Source organism: Hippoglossus stenolepis, chromosome 6 (assembly GCF_022539355.2).
Source record: "Hippoglossus stenolepis isolate QCI-W04-F060 chromosome 6, HSTE1.2, whole genome shotgun sequence".
Lineage (NCBI taxonomy): Eukaryota > Metazoa > Chordata > Actinopteri > Pleuronectiformes > Pleuronectidae > Hippoglossus > Hippoglossus stenolepis.
In genome coordinates, this window is record NC_061488.1 from 3,310,419 (window position 1) to 3,324,946 (window position 14,528).

The window sequence follows — 14,528 nt, forward strand, 5'->3', positions numbered from 1 at the left end:
AAGCGTCTGAAAGTGGAGTTTCTTGTTTTCTCTGTTCAGCTTCTGTTTGTTTAAATAAAAGATACTAGAGACGGATCAGAAAAAACTGTTTCAGCTGTTATTTAAGGAATTGACGCAGCAGAATATCATAAATACCTGTTTTTATATAATTTTCAACATTAGAGTTTTTTCATCAATGATACCAAGAAACTGTATTTTCTATTAAATCCCCTTTTAAACACAAAAAGAGTGATGCAATAATTCAAAATGAATATTTAGGGATGATGAGAAACCATCTGCTCAGAGAACTCTTTACAGCTCTGAACAGGAAGTACCTGCTTTCCAGCACAAGAAAAGTTTCAGTACTCATCCCATCATTAAGTTGATGGGAGGTGTTTTCCGTGATGTGTTGGGTGAAGGGCGTTATGGGATGCCCGGGCACTGACACACACATGAAGAATCCGACACCGGGAAAACCAGAACCATCCCACTAGAAAACTGCGATGGGACTCGAGTGGCAGTGATTTTTCATCCTCTGGATCAAGTCGTGTGTTGTTGAAGTGTTTGTATTCACGGCGCTATGGCAACTGATGGTACGTGTGCGTTATATAAAAACGTTGCAGGAGCAAGGATCAATGTACTGAACGTTCTTTCACTGAAAGTCACAAGGTCCCAGACGGCTGCGATATCTTTTTACGAGTGCAGACACTGTAAAAGTCGCCCCTAGGTTTCTCTTCACAGTAAAAGTGAACGACAAAACGTGTGTGATCGCTGTGATTCAGCCACAGAAATGTCACTGCATTGTGTGTGCGTGTGTCTGTGTTACCCCCGACGTATGAAGTTTTGCTTTTGCTCCAAACTGACTGTCAGGTCGCACTGGAAAAACAGTCGACTGAAAACATCCTGAGCTGCGGCCCTGGGGATTAATGCTGTCGACCTACCGAGCCAGTCAAATTAGTCACAGCGCAAACAGGAGGGAAGTCGTGATGCAAAAAAAAAGGTTCAGGTTTGTGTTTCAGTTCCGTCGAGTTGTGTAACTGCAGTTCAACCCTGCACGGATGTGGAACACCTCTTAATATTTATTCTCCGCTATCCTGGTTTATTCACTGAGTCAGGTAAACAGCTGACTCTCTTCCAGGGCATCAGAGATGATCTGATACTGTCAGGGCGTAAAAAAGGATGGATTATTTGCTGATGGTGCAATAAGGACGAGGCCCAGACGGGCAGCGATGCTTTATGGGAACTAATCAGCTGGGCAGGAATGTGCTTTTCAACCAATCGGAGAGCTCGGCCCGGGCTCCCCCCGTCGTAAAATAATCAATCCGGAGCATCAAAGCTCTCTGCAGCCAATCACGAGGCTGCCAGGAGACTATAAATTGTAACATGCATGCGATAATAGACTCGCAACGCCCGAATTCAAACAAAAGAGTTCCTCTGCAGAGAAAAAAGGGCTCGGCTGTGTTTCCTGCGAAGCCTGGCACAAGCCGCCGCCGCGCTGCCGAGCCACGAGTCCGGGCACCAGGCAAATATCGACACGTCTTTGAGCAAAGCCCCCCCGATTCTATAAAAAGCAGGCACGCATGCATTTTAAAAGGCGAGTGCCAGAGCCGCTGCCATGGAAACTCAGAGCCGGTTCTCTGTGCCCGCAAGAGTTTTACTGCTGCAAACAGCTTTTTATATGAAATATGAAGAAGTGGAGCTCAGAGCAGACGACTGTTAAAGATTAAAGAATCAATGAACCTCAGTGAGCTTTGCTTCTATTCCCACATTCAAGCCTGAAATTCAAATTGTTTACAAGTTTCACCTGAGATGAAAATACTGGGAAATATTAGATTTACATAAATTCAGAAAAATCATTGCAGCAGATCCAGACATCGTCTTAATTTCACACATTCCTTGTCAACACCTGGTAACTACATTACCCACAGTGCACCTGGGTCTGGAGCGCTCACGTCTTTTCCAACCTAACAGCTCCAGACTTTTTTTTTTTTACTTTTTCAAATGGTTCAACCCAACTGACTCATGAGAAACTTTAAACAGACTTAAAGAGTTTTTAAGTTACATAGTGAGACTCTTCCTGTTTTTTCTTCCTGTTACTAATAATACTTATAATAGTACTACTACTAATAATAAACAGTACAATGAAGTAACACAGGGCTTTTTCTTTTGACTTTCTAAGTTTTAAGTATATTTGGTGAGAAGTGGAGCATGAACGTTGCTCAGATTCTTTTCATTTTGGGCTGATTTAACATTTATAACAATTATAATAGTTCAGTACTTTTACTTTCTGAATGTTTACTCTTCTGTGGGTATTTTTACAGGAGGGTGTTGCATGTTTTACTCAAATAAAGGATCTGAAAACCTCTGCTGCTGATGAGTAACGTGTTTTTGTCCCGATGTTTGCAGCTGCAGTACAAACTGTGTCCTGCCAGATCTCAGCATCGTGACAAACAGCCCGTCATTGCCCCCCTGAGGACGACAGGAGAGTTTACTCTGCAGTTAAATAAACTGGGGAGGCTCCACCTGCAGAGCAGAGACGCTTCCGAGCTTTGGCAAAAATCACTTAATGCCACAAAGAAAATTAAACACAACACAGGAGGTTGTGAGATTATTACAAGTCAGTGAAGTCTGAGTGTTTAACTTCAGTGGCTTCCAGCAAGTCCTCGCCCGTTTTCCTGCCCACAGCAGCAACATAAACACCAGTGTGTGTTCGGTGTGTTTGCACGTCTCACCTGTTAATGGCTCTAATTACTTCCTGAGTGTTTAACGACTTGTTTAAAACTCATCAAACAGCAGCTCCCCACAGAAAACTGTCCAAACCTGAGCGAAATCACTTTGTCCCAAACTGTAAAGTCACACTTGAAGGTCGACAGCGACAAAACAAAAACTAAACTACTTTAACTTTAGCTATTTATTATTTATTGACAGAACAAAAACACACTCATGCTTTTAACTAAAGGGTTTGATTCCTCCTGTACATGTACACACTCGTGCAGTTCAGTGACAACATTATGAGGATTCAAGCAGCCATGACACATCTGGCATCAACACGCACCAGTGACAATACAACACGTACGATCCTGTGAACATTACTGTGGTTGAACTGGTCATAGTGGAAGGGATGTTGCTAAGCAACAACTTCTACAATGAGAGCACTGTTGTGTAGAAGGAGCAATTTTAGTTTTAGTTAAATAACACTGTTTATAATGTGTTTTATAACAGCTTTTAACAAAGGAAGTATGTATTGTATTTTTGTACAAATGTATAGACAGATAGATATAATTTACTAAGGAGTAGAGATTCTTTCTTGGCCCGTGTCTCATTCTGTCTTTCACCAAGTTTCTAGGAAATATGATCTAGTTTTTGCTCGATCCTCCTTGGAAACAAACTAATCTGACACATTAATCCCCTAAATGCGTCAGATTCTTTTCATCAAGATCCCTCAATTATTCACTGAGAAATCAGGAAAAATGACAAACACCTTATCACGCAATGCTAAAGAAAAGTGACGCAGGATTCACGGAACCGCAAAATTCTATCCTGACGCATCGTTTCCCCAAGTTGCATGAAAATCTGTTCAGTTGTTTTTGCTTAATCCTGCTGACGAACAAATAATCCAACTAGGAAACAGACAAGAGTGAAAACCAAACGTCATCTGGTTCCAACACAACAATCCCACAGATTCAAAACACTACTTGTTTCACTAGTTGTATTAATACGCTGCCACATGAACCTGATGACTGTCTAATGCCCTATTTCCAGCCCGGTGCATCAGGATCCTGCAGACCTCCGTCGGCCACTCAGCACCTCGCACCAGGAACAAAACAGCCACTTCCTGTGGCGGCAGGAAGCGGCTGCAGTGGCACACAGTGTTCCTGAGTGAGCTCATCTCGTCACAGGAGATTTCAAGCGTTCGTTTGGCAGCAGCGGAGCGGGGCCGGCATGTACGTACACGAGCGTGTACACAAAAGAGACGCGACGCAGCTGCCGGAGAGGAAATCCAGAAAAATACATCCCCAGGTTTGCACTGTATATAGCAGATAATGAGGTCATGATGGGATTAATCCTGAGATACTGCACTAGACCAAGGCATCATGGGAATTGCAGGAAGAGGAGGTGAAGTTATGGAAAATAGTGACGGAGGGTGTGGCAAAACCGAAGGAGTCACAGGGTGTGTCTGTCTGTGGTTTACAGGAGGGCTGGTGTGTTTCACTTTGATGAGTCTGAGACCTCTTTCTTTTTTCTTTTTTAACGTCACATGAAATACGACCGTTGGGCCAGATGTTCACTCACCAGCAGATCTATGGTCTCCTTGCGTCCCAGGGATCCGTGCTCCACCCGCTCGCTGCCTGGGGTGAGGATGTAGGGGCTCTGACCCCCGGAGGAGGGCTTCATGTTGGGCAGGCTGAGAGACCTCATGTCCTTCACACCCTGCTCCACCTTCAGCTCGTCGCCCGGCCGCGCTGAACGGAGGAAGAGAAGAGAGGAGAGAGGGAATCCTTTAAAAACGGTTTCTGTTTTTTATGCAGAGAAAGACGACATTTCCAGAAAACTTTGGGGGGTTGTTTATCGTCTGTTTATACATCAAACAGACATTAAGCAACAGGACTATTAATGTGTCAACAGCTTCCTGCTGCGACAAAAACGAAAAGAGTCAGAGTGAAACAAAAAGGTAAAGTTATAGGCCCCAAACCCCCCCCCAGTGAGAAACCAGAGATACCTTCATGGGATCAGTTTCAGTCTACATCATTTCTTTCTAGTGTTCATTGTGACCTTGACCTTTGACCTTTGACAAACCAAATCGGATCAGTTCATCCGCGTGTCTTTGTGAACACGTCTGCGAAGTTTGAAAGGATTCTCTCGAGGCGTTCTCAAGATAACGTGTTCACAAGGCATCGGACCTTTAATCACCGAAATCAGCTCGTCCGTGAGTCCAAGTGAACGTTCGTACAAAAGTGTAAGAAATCCTCTCGAGGTGTTCCTGAGATGTTGCGTTCACAAGTACCACAGAGGGGATTTGTCACAGTACCGTTGATCTTTGACCTTTCACCACCAGATTCTGATCAGTTCATCTGTTCGTCCAAGTGAACATTCGTACCAAATAGGAAAAAATTCTTTAATTACGTCCTTAAGATGCCGTGTTCACAAGAATGGAACAGACTGACAACCTGAAAACGTCACCGGCTCGGAGGCATAAAAAGATGAAAAGCCTTTTTGTACCCGAGAGAAGCTGCCGAGCGGCTCCTTTGATCATCTGATCCATTGTTAATTATAGAACAGTGATTAAATCAGATTTAATATGTGTCGAAGCTCCGGAGCAGAACAACAGAGACGTCACGTGACCGAACAGCTGGGAACTGTTCGCCCGTGACCTCGGTGATTCAGACTGTGTGTGTGTAACTCCAGACTGTGGTGAGGAGGTGTGAGTCGGGAGGGGGACACATTTCAAAAGAGACGCAGTTAGTCACGGCTCTGGATCTCGCTTTTTACAGACGTGCTCTAACGGGAGGCGCCGCTCAAAAGAGTGAACGGCTGCGTTGTTGGGATTCGTGGAGGATTTGAAGAAGTCGATCATTCACGCAGGGAAACAGTGCGCTCGTCTTTCCTATTAATACAACTTGAGACATCGAGTTGCTTTCTGTTGTTGATGTGGCAGAGAAAGGCAGTTTAATATTTATTTAATATGCAGTCAGGGTCCCAGACTTTTGTGATTTGGTGCAGTCGCATTTCATCCGAGTGATTTTCAGACGCTGCAGATAAACCTCCAGGCCGAGTCGTCTCAGAAATATGTCGCACGTCTGCAAAAGTGAGAATTTACCGTGCGAGGAGGCAACGTGCAAAGGAAAGAAACTCCTTAAGTCAACAAAAAAAAGGTGAAATTGAAAATCAACCTTGCAGAATTTATTGAAATTAATATATAACAGGCTTAACTTCATGTGTATCGACTACATCGGGTCATATTTCACTGGAGTGTCTAATCTTTTTGAGTAACGAGCTGCTGTGAAGTCATTTCGTAAAATAATTAATCTTCTACATCTTCAGGTGCCGTTCCTCAAGCGTTTCCTGGATCAGACAGTTTATCTCTTTGGATCTGGCGACGTCCTCCTCGGTGTGTGTCCAATAATAAAACTCTCTGATGTTCAACTTCACACACATTTCTTTTCCCGCCGCATCACTCGGCCCGCCGTGATAAATCAGGTGCAGTCGGCTCTGTGGATCTCCAGTCCAGGTATTTCAATATTTTGAACGCCAATTGGACAGATCGCCAGCGAATCACAGGGCTTGACAACATAAACCGTTCACACCTATGGTCAATGCGGGGTCTCCAGTTAACCTAACCCCAATCTACATGTCGTAAACATGGGGAGAAACATGCGACCTCTACACAGAAAGAAGCAGGACCTCTGGGTGAAGAGCTCTTACCTTTGACCTTGAGGTAGTGTCCTCCGAAGCGGTACGCCTCGAAGTTGAGGGACAGAGGCGTGTTGGACTGATCCAGGAAGAGGTCGACCCGGGACAGCTCGATGCCGTTCCTCTCAAACACTGGCCCCAGAACCTCTCTGGCAACACAAAAGGAGGAGATGATATCAAATCAGAAGAGGTTAGTTATGGTTCTTGTTAAATCCTAGAACTGTTTTCAGACATGGACGTGAAACGGGAAACTCTGTGAAGAAGCTGCAGGAGATTGTCCGGACTCGTTCATAACAACAGGAAAACGTTCAATTTTTGTCGTATTCTCACAATTTCCGGATATTTTTCGACGGAGCCGGCAGAAAAAAGTTCCAGCCCCTCCGAAAAAGTTCTCGAGTCCAGTACATGTCTGAAAGCAGCTCATCATTGAGGCTGTTTCTCTGTCTCCTCTCACCTCAGCGTTTTCTTTTTCATCGCAGGTACAATTTCGGTGTTTATGTCCACGTTGAGATCAAACTTGAGGCTGAAGCACTCCTTACTGGGGTCCTGCAGAGGAAGGGGGGGATGGGGGTGGGGAAATAAACATACTGTTAGTTTAGCTGCAGCTCTGTCCCCCTGGCTCGTGCTGTATGTGAGCTGCAGATCCACAGGGGGGCTCCTCCTGACCGCCCGGCCCGGCTGGGACAAAGAGCAGCCCGGGAGATAGCGTTGTTACGTCATCGCTGCAGAGGACAATGGTGGCTGCTGTCATATTGCACAACCCCTCTGATTGTATCATCAAATTTGTGAAAAAAACATGCTTCTGCAAAGAAATGAGTCAGTGAGTAGACGGCGAATACACCCAGTTTCGTCAGAAATCTACTAAAGTCTTCCAAGGAACAAAAGTAAGAGTCTGGCTTCTGGTGAGGGAGTTTATTCGTGTAATTGCTTACGTCTGTGTGGCGTCTCCGCGTCTTCTTCTTCACCAGCTTCAGCCCCCCTGTTTTACGCTCCCTGCAAAAACAGTGACACACACACACACACACACATTATCATACAGATCCACTGACAGGCATCAGAAATAAAACAGTTTGAGAGGTTACTGACCCGCGGTCATTGCTCCCCTCGTCCTCTTCCTCCAGGTCGGAGGGGGGGCTGGTGCGCGGGGGACAAGAGCGCGTGGACACGTTCCGAGCCAGGATGGAGGCTAAAGGTTAAGAAAACACAACCGTCATTCGTTCTGTCGCACTAAGACCTGCAGCAGCAGTATATTTAATATTCATCTCTGAGATTTCTGCCTCCACCTCAACACAACAGAGTCAGCAGGTTGTTTGTTGTGTTCACATTATTTTCAAAAAGTTCCACAGCATCATCATCATCTCTTTTCAGGATCAGAGTCCATCAGGTCCGTAAACTTGTATTTTACAACAACGCAGAAAACATTCAACAGAAATTCAAAATAATTGTGTTTTCTTTCTATTTATAGTCATCTTTAATAAAGTTTCTGGTTTAAAATATCAAGCTTCAATTACATTTGTATGTCATAAGGGTTTGATAACATGAGCAATCACTGGCAATTTGTTTTTACTCCCTGATATCGTTATCAGAATCAAAAATCTATAATGGTCGAGCTCAAGTCCATTAATAATAAGAAAAAAAAAAAACATTCTTAATCAGTTTCTCTTTTATCGAGGAAATCTGTTGGAAGTCCGGCTTATTAAATTCAAATTTAATTAAGTTGCTGATGTAATTACTTATAAACCAATTAACAGAATTTCACCATCAGCTCTAAATAGCAGCTTTGAATGTCAACACTTGCAAACTCCATGTGCATCTCACCACTTTTTATCCAAGACAGATGTTTTTTTTAAATTGTTAACATGCTTTTCTTTGCTCTTCATTATTATTCAATTACTGGAAAAGATGTGTCAAGGCGTCATTTAAAAGCTCTAAACACACACAAACACATTTTATTAAGAGTGTCTTTGTTTTTTCCCACATTCCGACTTCACAACACATGAACAATCCAAAGTCAGAGAAAACACCTTTGGGAAATGAGACCTTTCAGAAAGTATTTCCCGTGAACAACATCCATAGTGAGATCTGTCGATTAACCAGGGCTCGGTTTTCGTGGAGAGACATTTTTTAGTGCTGTGAATTTAACAAGCTAAATTGAATTGAGCTCCGTGGTGCTGGGGGCGGAGGCACAAACGATGAAGGGATGGGATTTCTCAAAACATCTCAAACAGTCTGCAGGGTTAGAACGAGCCTCCTCCCAGACCTCGGAGATTCAGGTCAGTGGTTTGAACTCGTCTGGTGCTGTGCCCACTGACGGCTGCTACCGCCAGTCAGAGAAACAGTCCACCAGTCACAGAGAGGACTAACAAAGAGGTCGCCCTCTTCCTATCAGCCATGACAAGAGGAAATCAGCCTGGAACCAAGGCGATAAAATCAGAAAACGCAAAGGTTACAAGACTGTGCACGGGATTATTTTAAGAGCGAAGGAACTACATATCCCATCTACCATTGCAAATGATCCCTTTTGAATTTAACCTCGTCACTAGTCGTTAAAATAGTGTTGTTGTATGTCGTAGTTTGTGTCTTGTTTATAGTATTTAATTTAGTGTGTAGAAATGATGAATGACATGATTTTCACAGCTTTGGTAAACATCTCCATGTCACAACCGTCTCTACTACACCTGAGGATTGTGGGTAGTGAAGACCTTCTCCTTGACGTCGTGAATAAAACTCGCTTTTCACGGAAAAAACTGCAGATCCACCTCCATATTTTATCTGGAGGAGGTCGCATGTGTGAACGCAAACGTCCGAGTGAGACGCCCGGTAGCTTCTACAAACTTTCTCCTCCTGGCCTCCAAGTGTAACGGTCTGTTGAAAGCCCGGGAGAATAAGATGTGTGAACACAGCAGGATTCACAGCGAGCTTCTGACACGCACGGTGACACACACACACACGCGTAGGAGACACCGACGAAGACGTGAAGAGAGTTTGTGGTGATAAGAGCCGACACCAGCGTCTGTGTGTTGTTAAGAGAATCATGTGATCTCTGCAGCGGAGTTAATACGTCACTTCCTGCCTCTGTCTGCTGCACCCGGCGGCTCCACCTCTCGCCTGAGTAATGCAGAGGATTTGTTGTTGTTGTTGTGAACGTGTCTGTGCAGGAAACCCCCCCCCCGCGCGGTGTTGTGCATGTGTGAAAGACAAACTCTGGGTAAAGTTCCTACAGGAGAATCTAACATTGTCCCACAGTCCTGTAGCTTGTGGTGAGTCACTATGGATCATAACGATATTATATTATGATTAAAATCTCTATTCTTCTCATTGCTCAGAGCAGAAATACGACTAAATCTGACTAAATTAGCAGTAGAATGTAATAATAGATATGGATAAAACAAAACTTTGAATTTCCAACAAACATATGGGATGTTGAGTGTTTCCCTTATTTAGACGCCAATAAAAAAAAAAAACTATTTACACAGTGAAGGAAACGTAATGCGGCGGCGGTGGGGAATGACATCACCGTCAGAGGAGCAACACCAAATACAGACAAAATGAAGCGTCTACCTTGAGGTTGTAAGTCAAATCGCGGGTGTCGGTCAAAGTGCATGTTGTCTGTGTTCTCCGAGTGGTAGCGGGAGTCACATGACTCACACAGATGAAGGGGGCTCTTGCTGTTCAGGTCCTGGCAGTCCGGGTGGTGGCAAACCTAGATGGGGGGGGGGGGAGAAACAAACACAGGAGGGGCAGGGGACAAGAGAAAGTCAGATCAACACAACTCTCAAGTACACAACATTTCTACAGAGCGGGCCAAAGGGAAAACGGCTCGAACCCGTCGCACACATTCAGAATAAACAGCTCACTATTGTTTCTGCCGCGATTGAATGACCACAGAGGCAACCGCGGGCATTCCTGTGGTTTGGTGACCCCCACCTCCCTGTCTCCCACCATCTGTCCCCCGGCTCTGTGGAAAGACATCTAATTGACTTAAGAGTCAGTTTTTCACCTCACGTGCTGATTTGGGAACAGCTTACACTCGCGTAATCCAACAATCGTGTCCCAGGAGGTGGCAACCAAAACCGACCACAGTTCAGCGACTGGGAGACTTCCCGAGGGCGACAGGCGGCAGAAGGACGGCGGATTAAGGATCTCTCTCTGCCTCGGGCCAGACAGATCCAACCCCCCCCCACCACCACCACCAACACACTCTTCCCTCACCTCAGCAACGGGTCAGGAAGCCTCCTCTACATCTCTTTACTCCCCCTTCGCCATCACCCACACCCAAGGCAGGAAGCCAGGATATATGGGGAGATACAATGGAGGTCCCACTAATGTACTTCCTGTGATTGTTTCCCTCTGCACCCAGGAGGACACAACCGGGGGGGGAGGGGGGGAGTGCAAGCTAGAGAGTCGAGCTTTCATGTAAACACAACAACTATAGATATGCACGAAGTGGACGCTCGACAAAACGCCATTATAAAGAGCGATCTGAGGCCAATGCATTGTTGTGATATGTACATGTGCATTGTCACATGGTTCTGACGACACAGAACAACGTGCAATCAGATCCCAACACAAATCTCCCTCTCTCTCCCCGCCCCCATCTGGTACTCTACCATGGTGTCCTGCAGACGGGAGCAGGTGTCTTTGGAAGTCGTCTCCGTGTCCTCCATGCCAGCCGGCACCCGGGGACCCCAACGCACATCCAGCTCCTCACCTCGCCGACCCCACTAACCTGCTCGGCAACGAGCCCCTGTCGAGCCCCACTGCCTTATTAATCCACTCCTCTCGATGTCTAGCCAGGTATAATCGCAGATTTTAAGGGGCAGAAGGGGCAGGAGGGGGGGGGACAAGGTTAATGGAGGGGGAGGAGTCCCAGTCAAGATATAAACCCGAGGCAGGAGGGACAGAAAAAACAAGGTCCATCCAGAAGCTTTTCAGAAGTACAAAGCCCCCTAATCTTGCAGCCTAATTGGTGCCTGTGCTCTGTCACAGCCATCTGACGGTCCTGCGGAGATTAAACAGCCCAGTCCGAGGCGCCGCCAGCCAGGGTCTTCTCCTCTTGTTCCTCTCCCCCCCCCTTCTGCTCTGTCCTCTGCCACCGGCGGCACCGGCTCCTCCCTTCCTCTCGGGGCCACAGTACCCAGGCAGACACCCAACCAGAGACAGGTTTTTAAATAGAAAGAGACGGAGGCGAGAAGAGTCGGCGAGTGAGCTCCGAGGGCGAAGCACAACAAGAGGACGGCTCTGTTTACTGTGGCGAACACGACATGATCGGCTCCAATAAGCACAGCGGGGTTAAAGGATGAATCCACTTTATTACAACTTGGGCCTTACTTTCGTAGTTCTGTCTATTATTTCTCGCTGTTATCACAACACTGCACTTACTCCAGTAATTGCTTGGATCTGGGAACACGGTGACGCCACGGCAACAAAATGCAACGGGGCACGAAACACGAGCAGTTCAGACAAGTCGGCTGTTTTTATTACTGATGACCAAACATCTGACAATGAATCTGAAATAAACCAGAATTATCCCTTAACACCAGTATAAAGCAATGTTTAGTTTCTCAACGACGGGTCACATGAACACAGAGAATAAACACACAGAACCGATGGTTTCCCTCAGCTCTCAGAGCATTTTATCATCTTTCAGCTCTGTTTTGGTTTTCTAACAGCAAATAAAGGTTTAATAAATGAATGAGACAAACAGCAGCTATCCTTTAAACATTGATGCACCTCTTCATTTATGTTCCCATCAATGTTGTAGATATTGTTATTTTATGGATGTGCTCTGCTACTTGCGGCAGCCATTGCACTTCCGAGTGTCCTGGGACGGAGATCCCTCACATGTGACTCTCTGAGGTTTCTACGTCTGTTCCTGTTAAAAGGTTTTTTTCTTTGGTAGTTTTACTCTTGTTGAGAGTTAAGAACAGAGGATGTTAAGATCTATGTGACAAATCTGTGAATATGGGCTATGCAAATAAACGCAGGAACTTTTGCAGGAACTCCTTTCGTTTTTCAAATAATTTGACCTGCTGGTGGCGCTAGAGGAATATTTAAGGTCACATCGAACTGACTTCAACTCACAGAGACGGCTTAAATCTGTAAATCTGCTACAACAGCGGCGACTCCTGCTCCTCTGAAGTCGACGTCAACGCAACGCGCTCTCACATTTTCACGTAGCGGAGCTAAATATCCCGTCGCACCCAGGTGGTATGTTCTCCAGGAGGTGTGGAGACGGTCGGACGGGCCAGAGGAACACAAGCAAACCACATGCCATATTTAGACAATAGCCCAGATGGGCAGGCCTCCTCACTATCGAGCCGGGGCGTCCACATTCCTGTAGGAAAATATCTGAGGCTTGACCAAGAGAAACAAGTGCATCATGAGATGAAGGAACGTTTCTGTGAGTGAACCAAACGGACACAACAAGAGGAAAAACTCCCCGGAGATAACACACCTGACGGATCTGTGGGTCGCAAACACAACATTCCTACCAATGAGAGAGAGGATTGATACGACCGGGCTTTCGTTATCAGGCCTTTTCTGGAATCTGGACCTGGATCAGTTTCCCCCCCGAACACAACACGAGTCAGTGTGTGAAGTGAAGCTGACTGTGAGAGAGGGGGGGAGCGCAGCTGACAGGAAGCCGAGCGTGCCTCACACTGCCAGTTTGTGAATGTGTGCGAGACAACATGTGTCATGTGAGTCGCGTGTGTGTGTGTCCCCCCCCTCCGCATGCCTGCACTCAGATCTGCCCGGATTAGTGCAGAGGTTCAGGGGGGGAGCATGAGTGGGACTGTAGATGAAACACTGCATGCATGCATGCATGCATGGACACAGACACACAGACACACACACACTTCCCCAACAGCTGAGAACACACACCGGCCCCACAGCGGCCCTCGTCTCAGCTTAGCACATCCAATGCCACGTGGCACCTGCTTATGCACCCTGGTTTCCACACATCCTGCAAACACGCACATAAAACCACACACACCCACACACACACCCGCATAGAGAAGGACTTGCAAATGCAGACATGCCCATTCCAAGGCTGTATCATCAAGCAGCACACCAGTCACTCGGCTGTAATAAAGCCAGTGTTGTTTAAGGGAAGATGACTGGAGTCCAGTGAGGTGAATCAGGATTATTACCTCAACACCTCATCCTCCGAATACTGGCACGCAACAAGCGAAGGGCCACGCCGGCACGCGTTGCAGCACATACTGCACCGGCATCGGTTATAAAGACGACTGCACGCGGCTGATGCTGTGAACACTGTGGCCCAGTCGTATCAAGTCAAGAGTCAAACTTGTCTTCATCGTGATTTAGAATTAAGGTCGGAACACGTCGGTTTTTAGAGCAACAGCCTGGCGGCTCACTCTGGCAGCGACTCCCTCACCGCGATCACAAAACAGACAAGTCTAAATAAGGCAGGAGGAGCTTGCCACATCCTCGGAAAATCCGCGGGCGATCAGTCTTTGCGTATAGGAATGACATGACCGCATTGAGGGAAAGGCCGCGGATATAAATTCAAATCCAGATTACAGAGCTGACTCGTTGTGATACGAGGCCCATCCATCACCGGGAGCGCTGACGGGACCTGCTCGGTAATGCTCTTCCTGGTTTATTATGCAAAACCCAAAACTACACAGGATGGAACTTCCTGGTTGTTTGCAACCTGACAGAGTTTCCTCACTCCGAGCACCCCCCCCCCTGCGGAACAGCTTGTCCTGCCAGAGCACACCTAACACTTATGCAATGACACGTACCACCGTGCGCGTTTGCATCAGGTCGAGGAGTTAAGAGGAGGTGAGGTGAGCCGCGGGCTACAGTTTCCCTCCCTACATGTCCCAGTGTATCTGCAGAGAGAGAGAGAGAGAGAGAGAGAGAGAGAGAGAGAGAGAGAGAGAGAGAGAGAGAGAGAGACCCGGGTTTCACTGTGTGTTAACAGTGTTTAACCAGATCTCTTACTTCTGATCTGATCTCGTTGAGTTTTCAACATCTAAACAACTTATCCTCAAGGATTCAGCTTTAATCACCTTGTGTTAATTACCAAGGTCACAGTCACACACTTGCTATTTGCTAATAAAGCCCAGGTGAAAGAGATTATTCCCAAAATAAGACGATAATCAGCC

General features: G+C 46.3%; 1 protein-coding gene across 11 annotated transcripts in view; it reads right to left on the bottom strand.

Annotated features, from left to right (window-relative positions):
* The window catches only part of plekhg5b (pleckstrin homology domain containing, family G (with RhoGef domain) member 5b), a 63,902-nt gene that overhangs the window by 15,737 nt on the left and 33,637 nt on the right, over window positions 1-14,528 (bottom strand). For 8 of the 11 annotated variants that reach the window (XM_047340288.1, XM_035159013.2, XM_035159019.2 and 5 more), the window contains 6 exons: window positions 9,952-10,093; window positions 7,477-7,576; window positions 7,323-7,383; window positions 6,845-6,936; window positions 6,403-6,539; window positions 4,273-4,442 (listed from right to left, as the gene is read on the bottom strand). In XM_047340288.1, the coding sequence (XP_047196244.1) occupies window positions 4,273-4,442; window positions 6,403-6,539; window positions 6,845-6,936; window positions 7,323-7,383; window positions 7,477-7,576; window positions 9,952-10,093 (702 nt within the window). Of the gene's footprint in view, window positions 1-4,272; window positions 4,443-6,402; window positions 6,540-6,844; window positions 6,937-7,322; window positions 7,384-7,476; window positions 7,577-9,951; window positions 10,094-10,390; window positions 10,544-11,000; window positions 11,695-14,162; window positions 14,184-14,528 lie in introns of those variants that run through there. The other 3 variants (XM_035159017.2, XM_035159015.2, XM_035159021.2) reach the window with 3 other exon arrangements.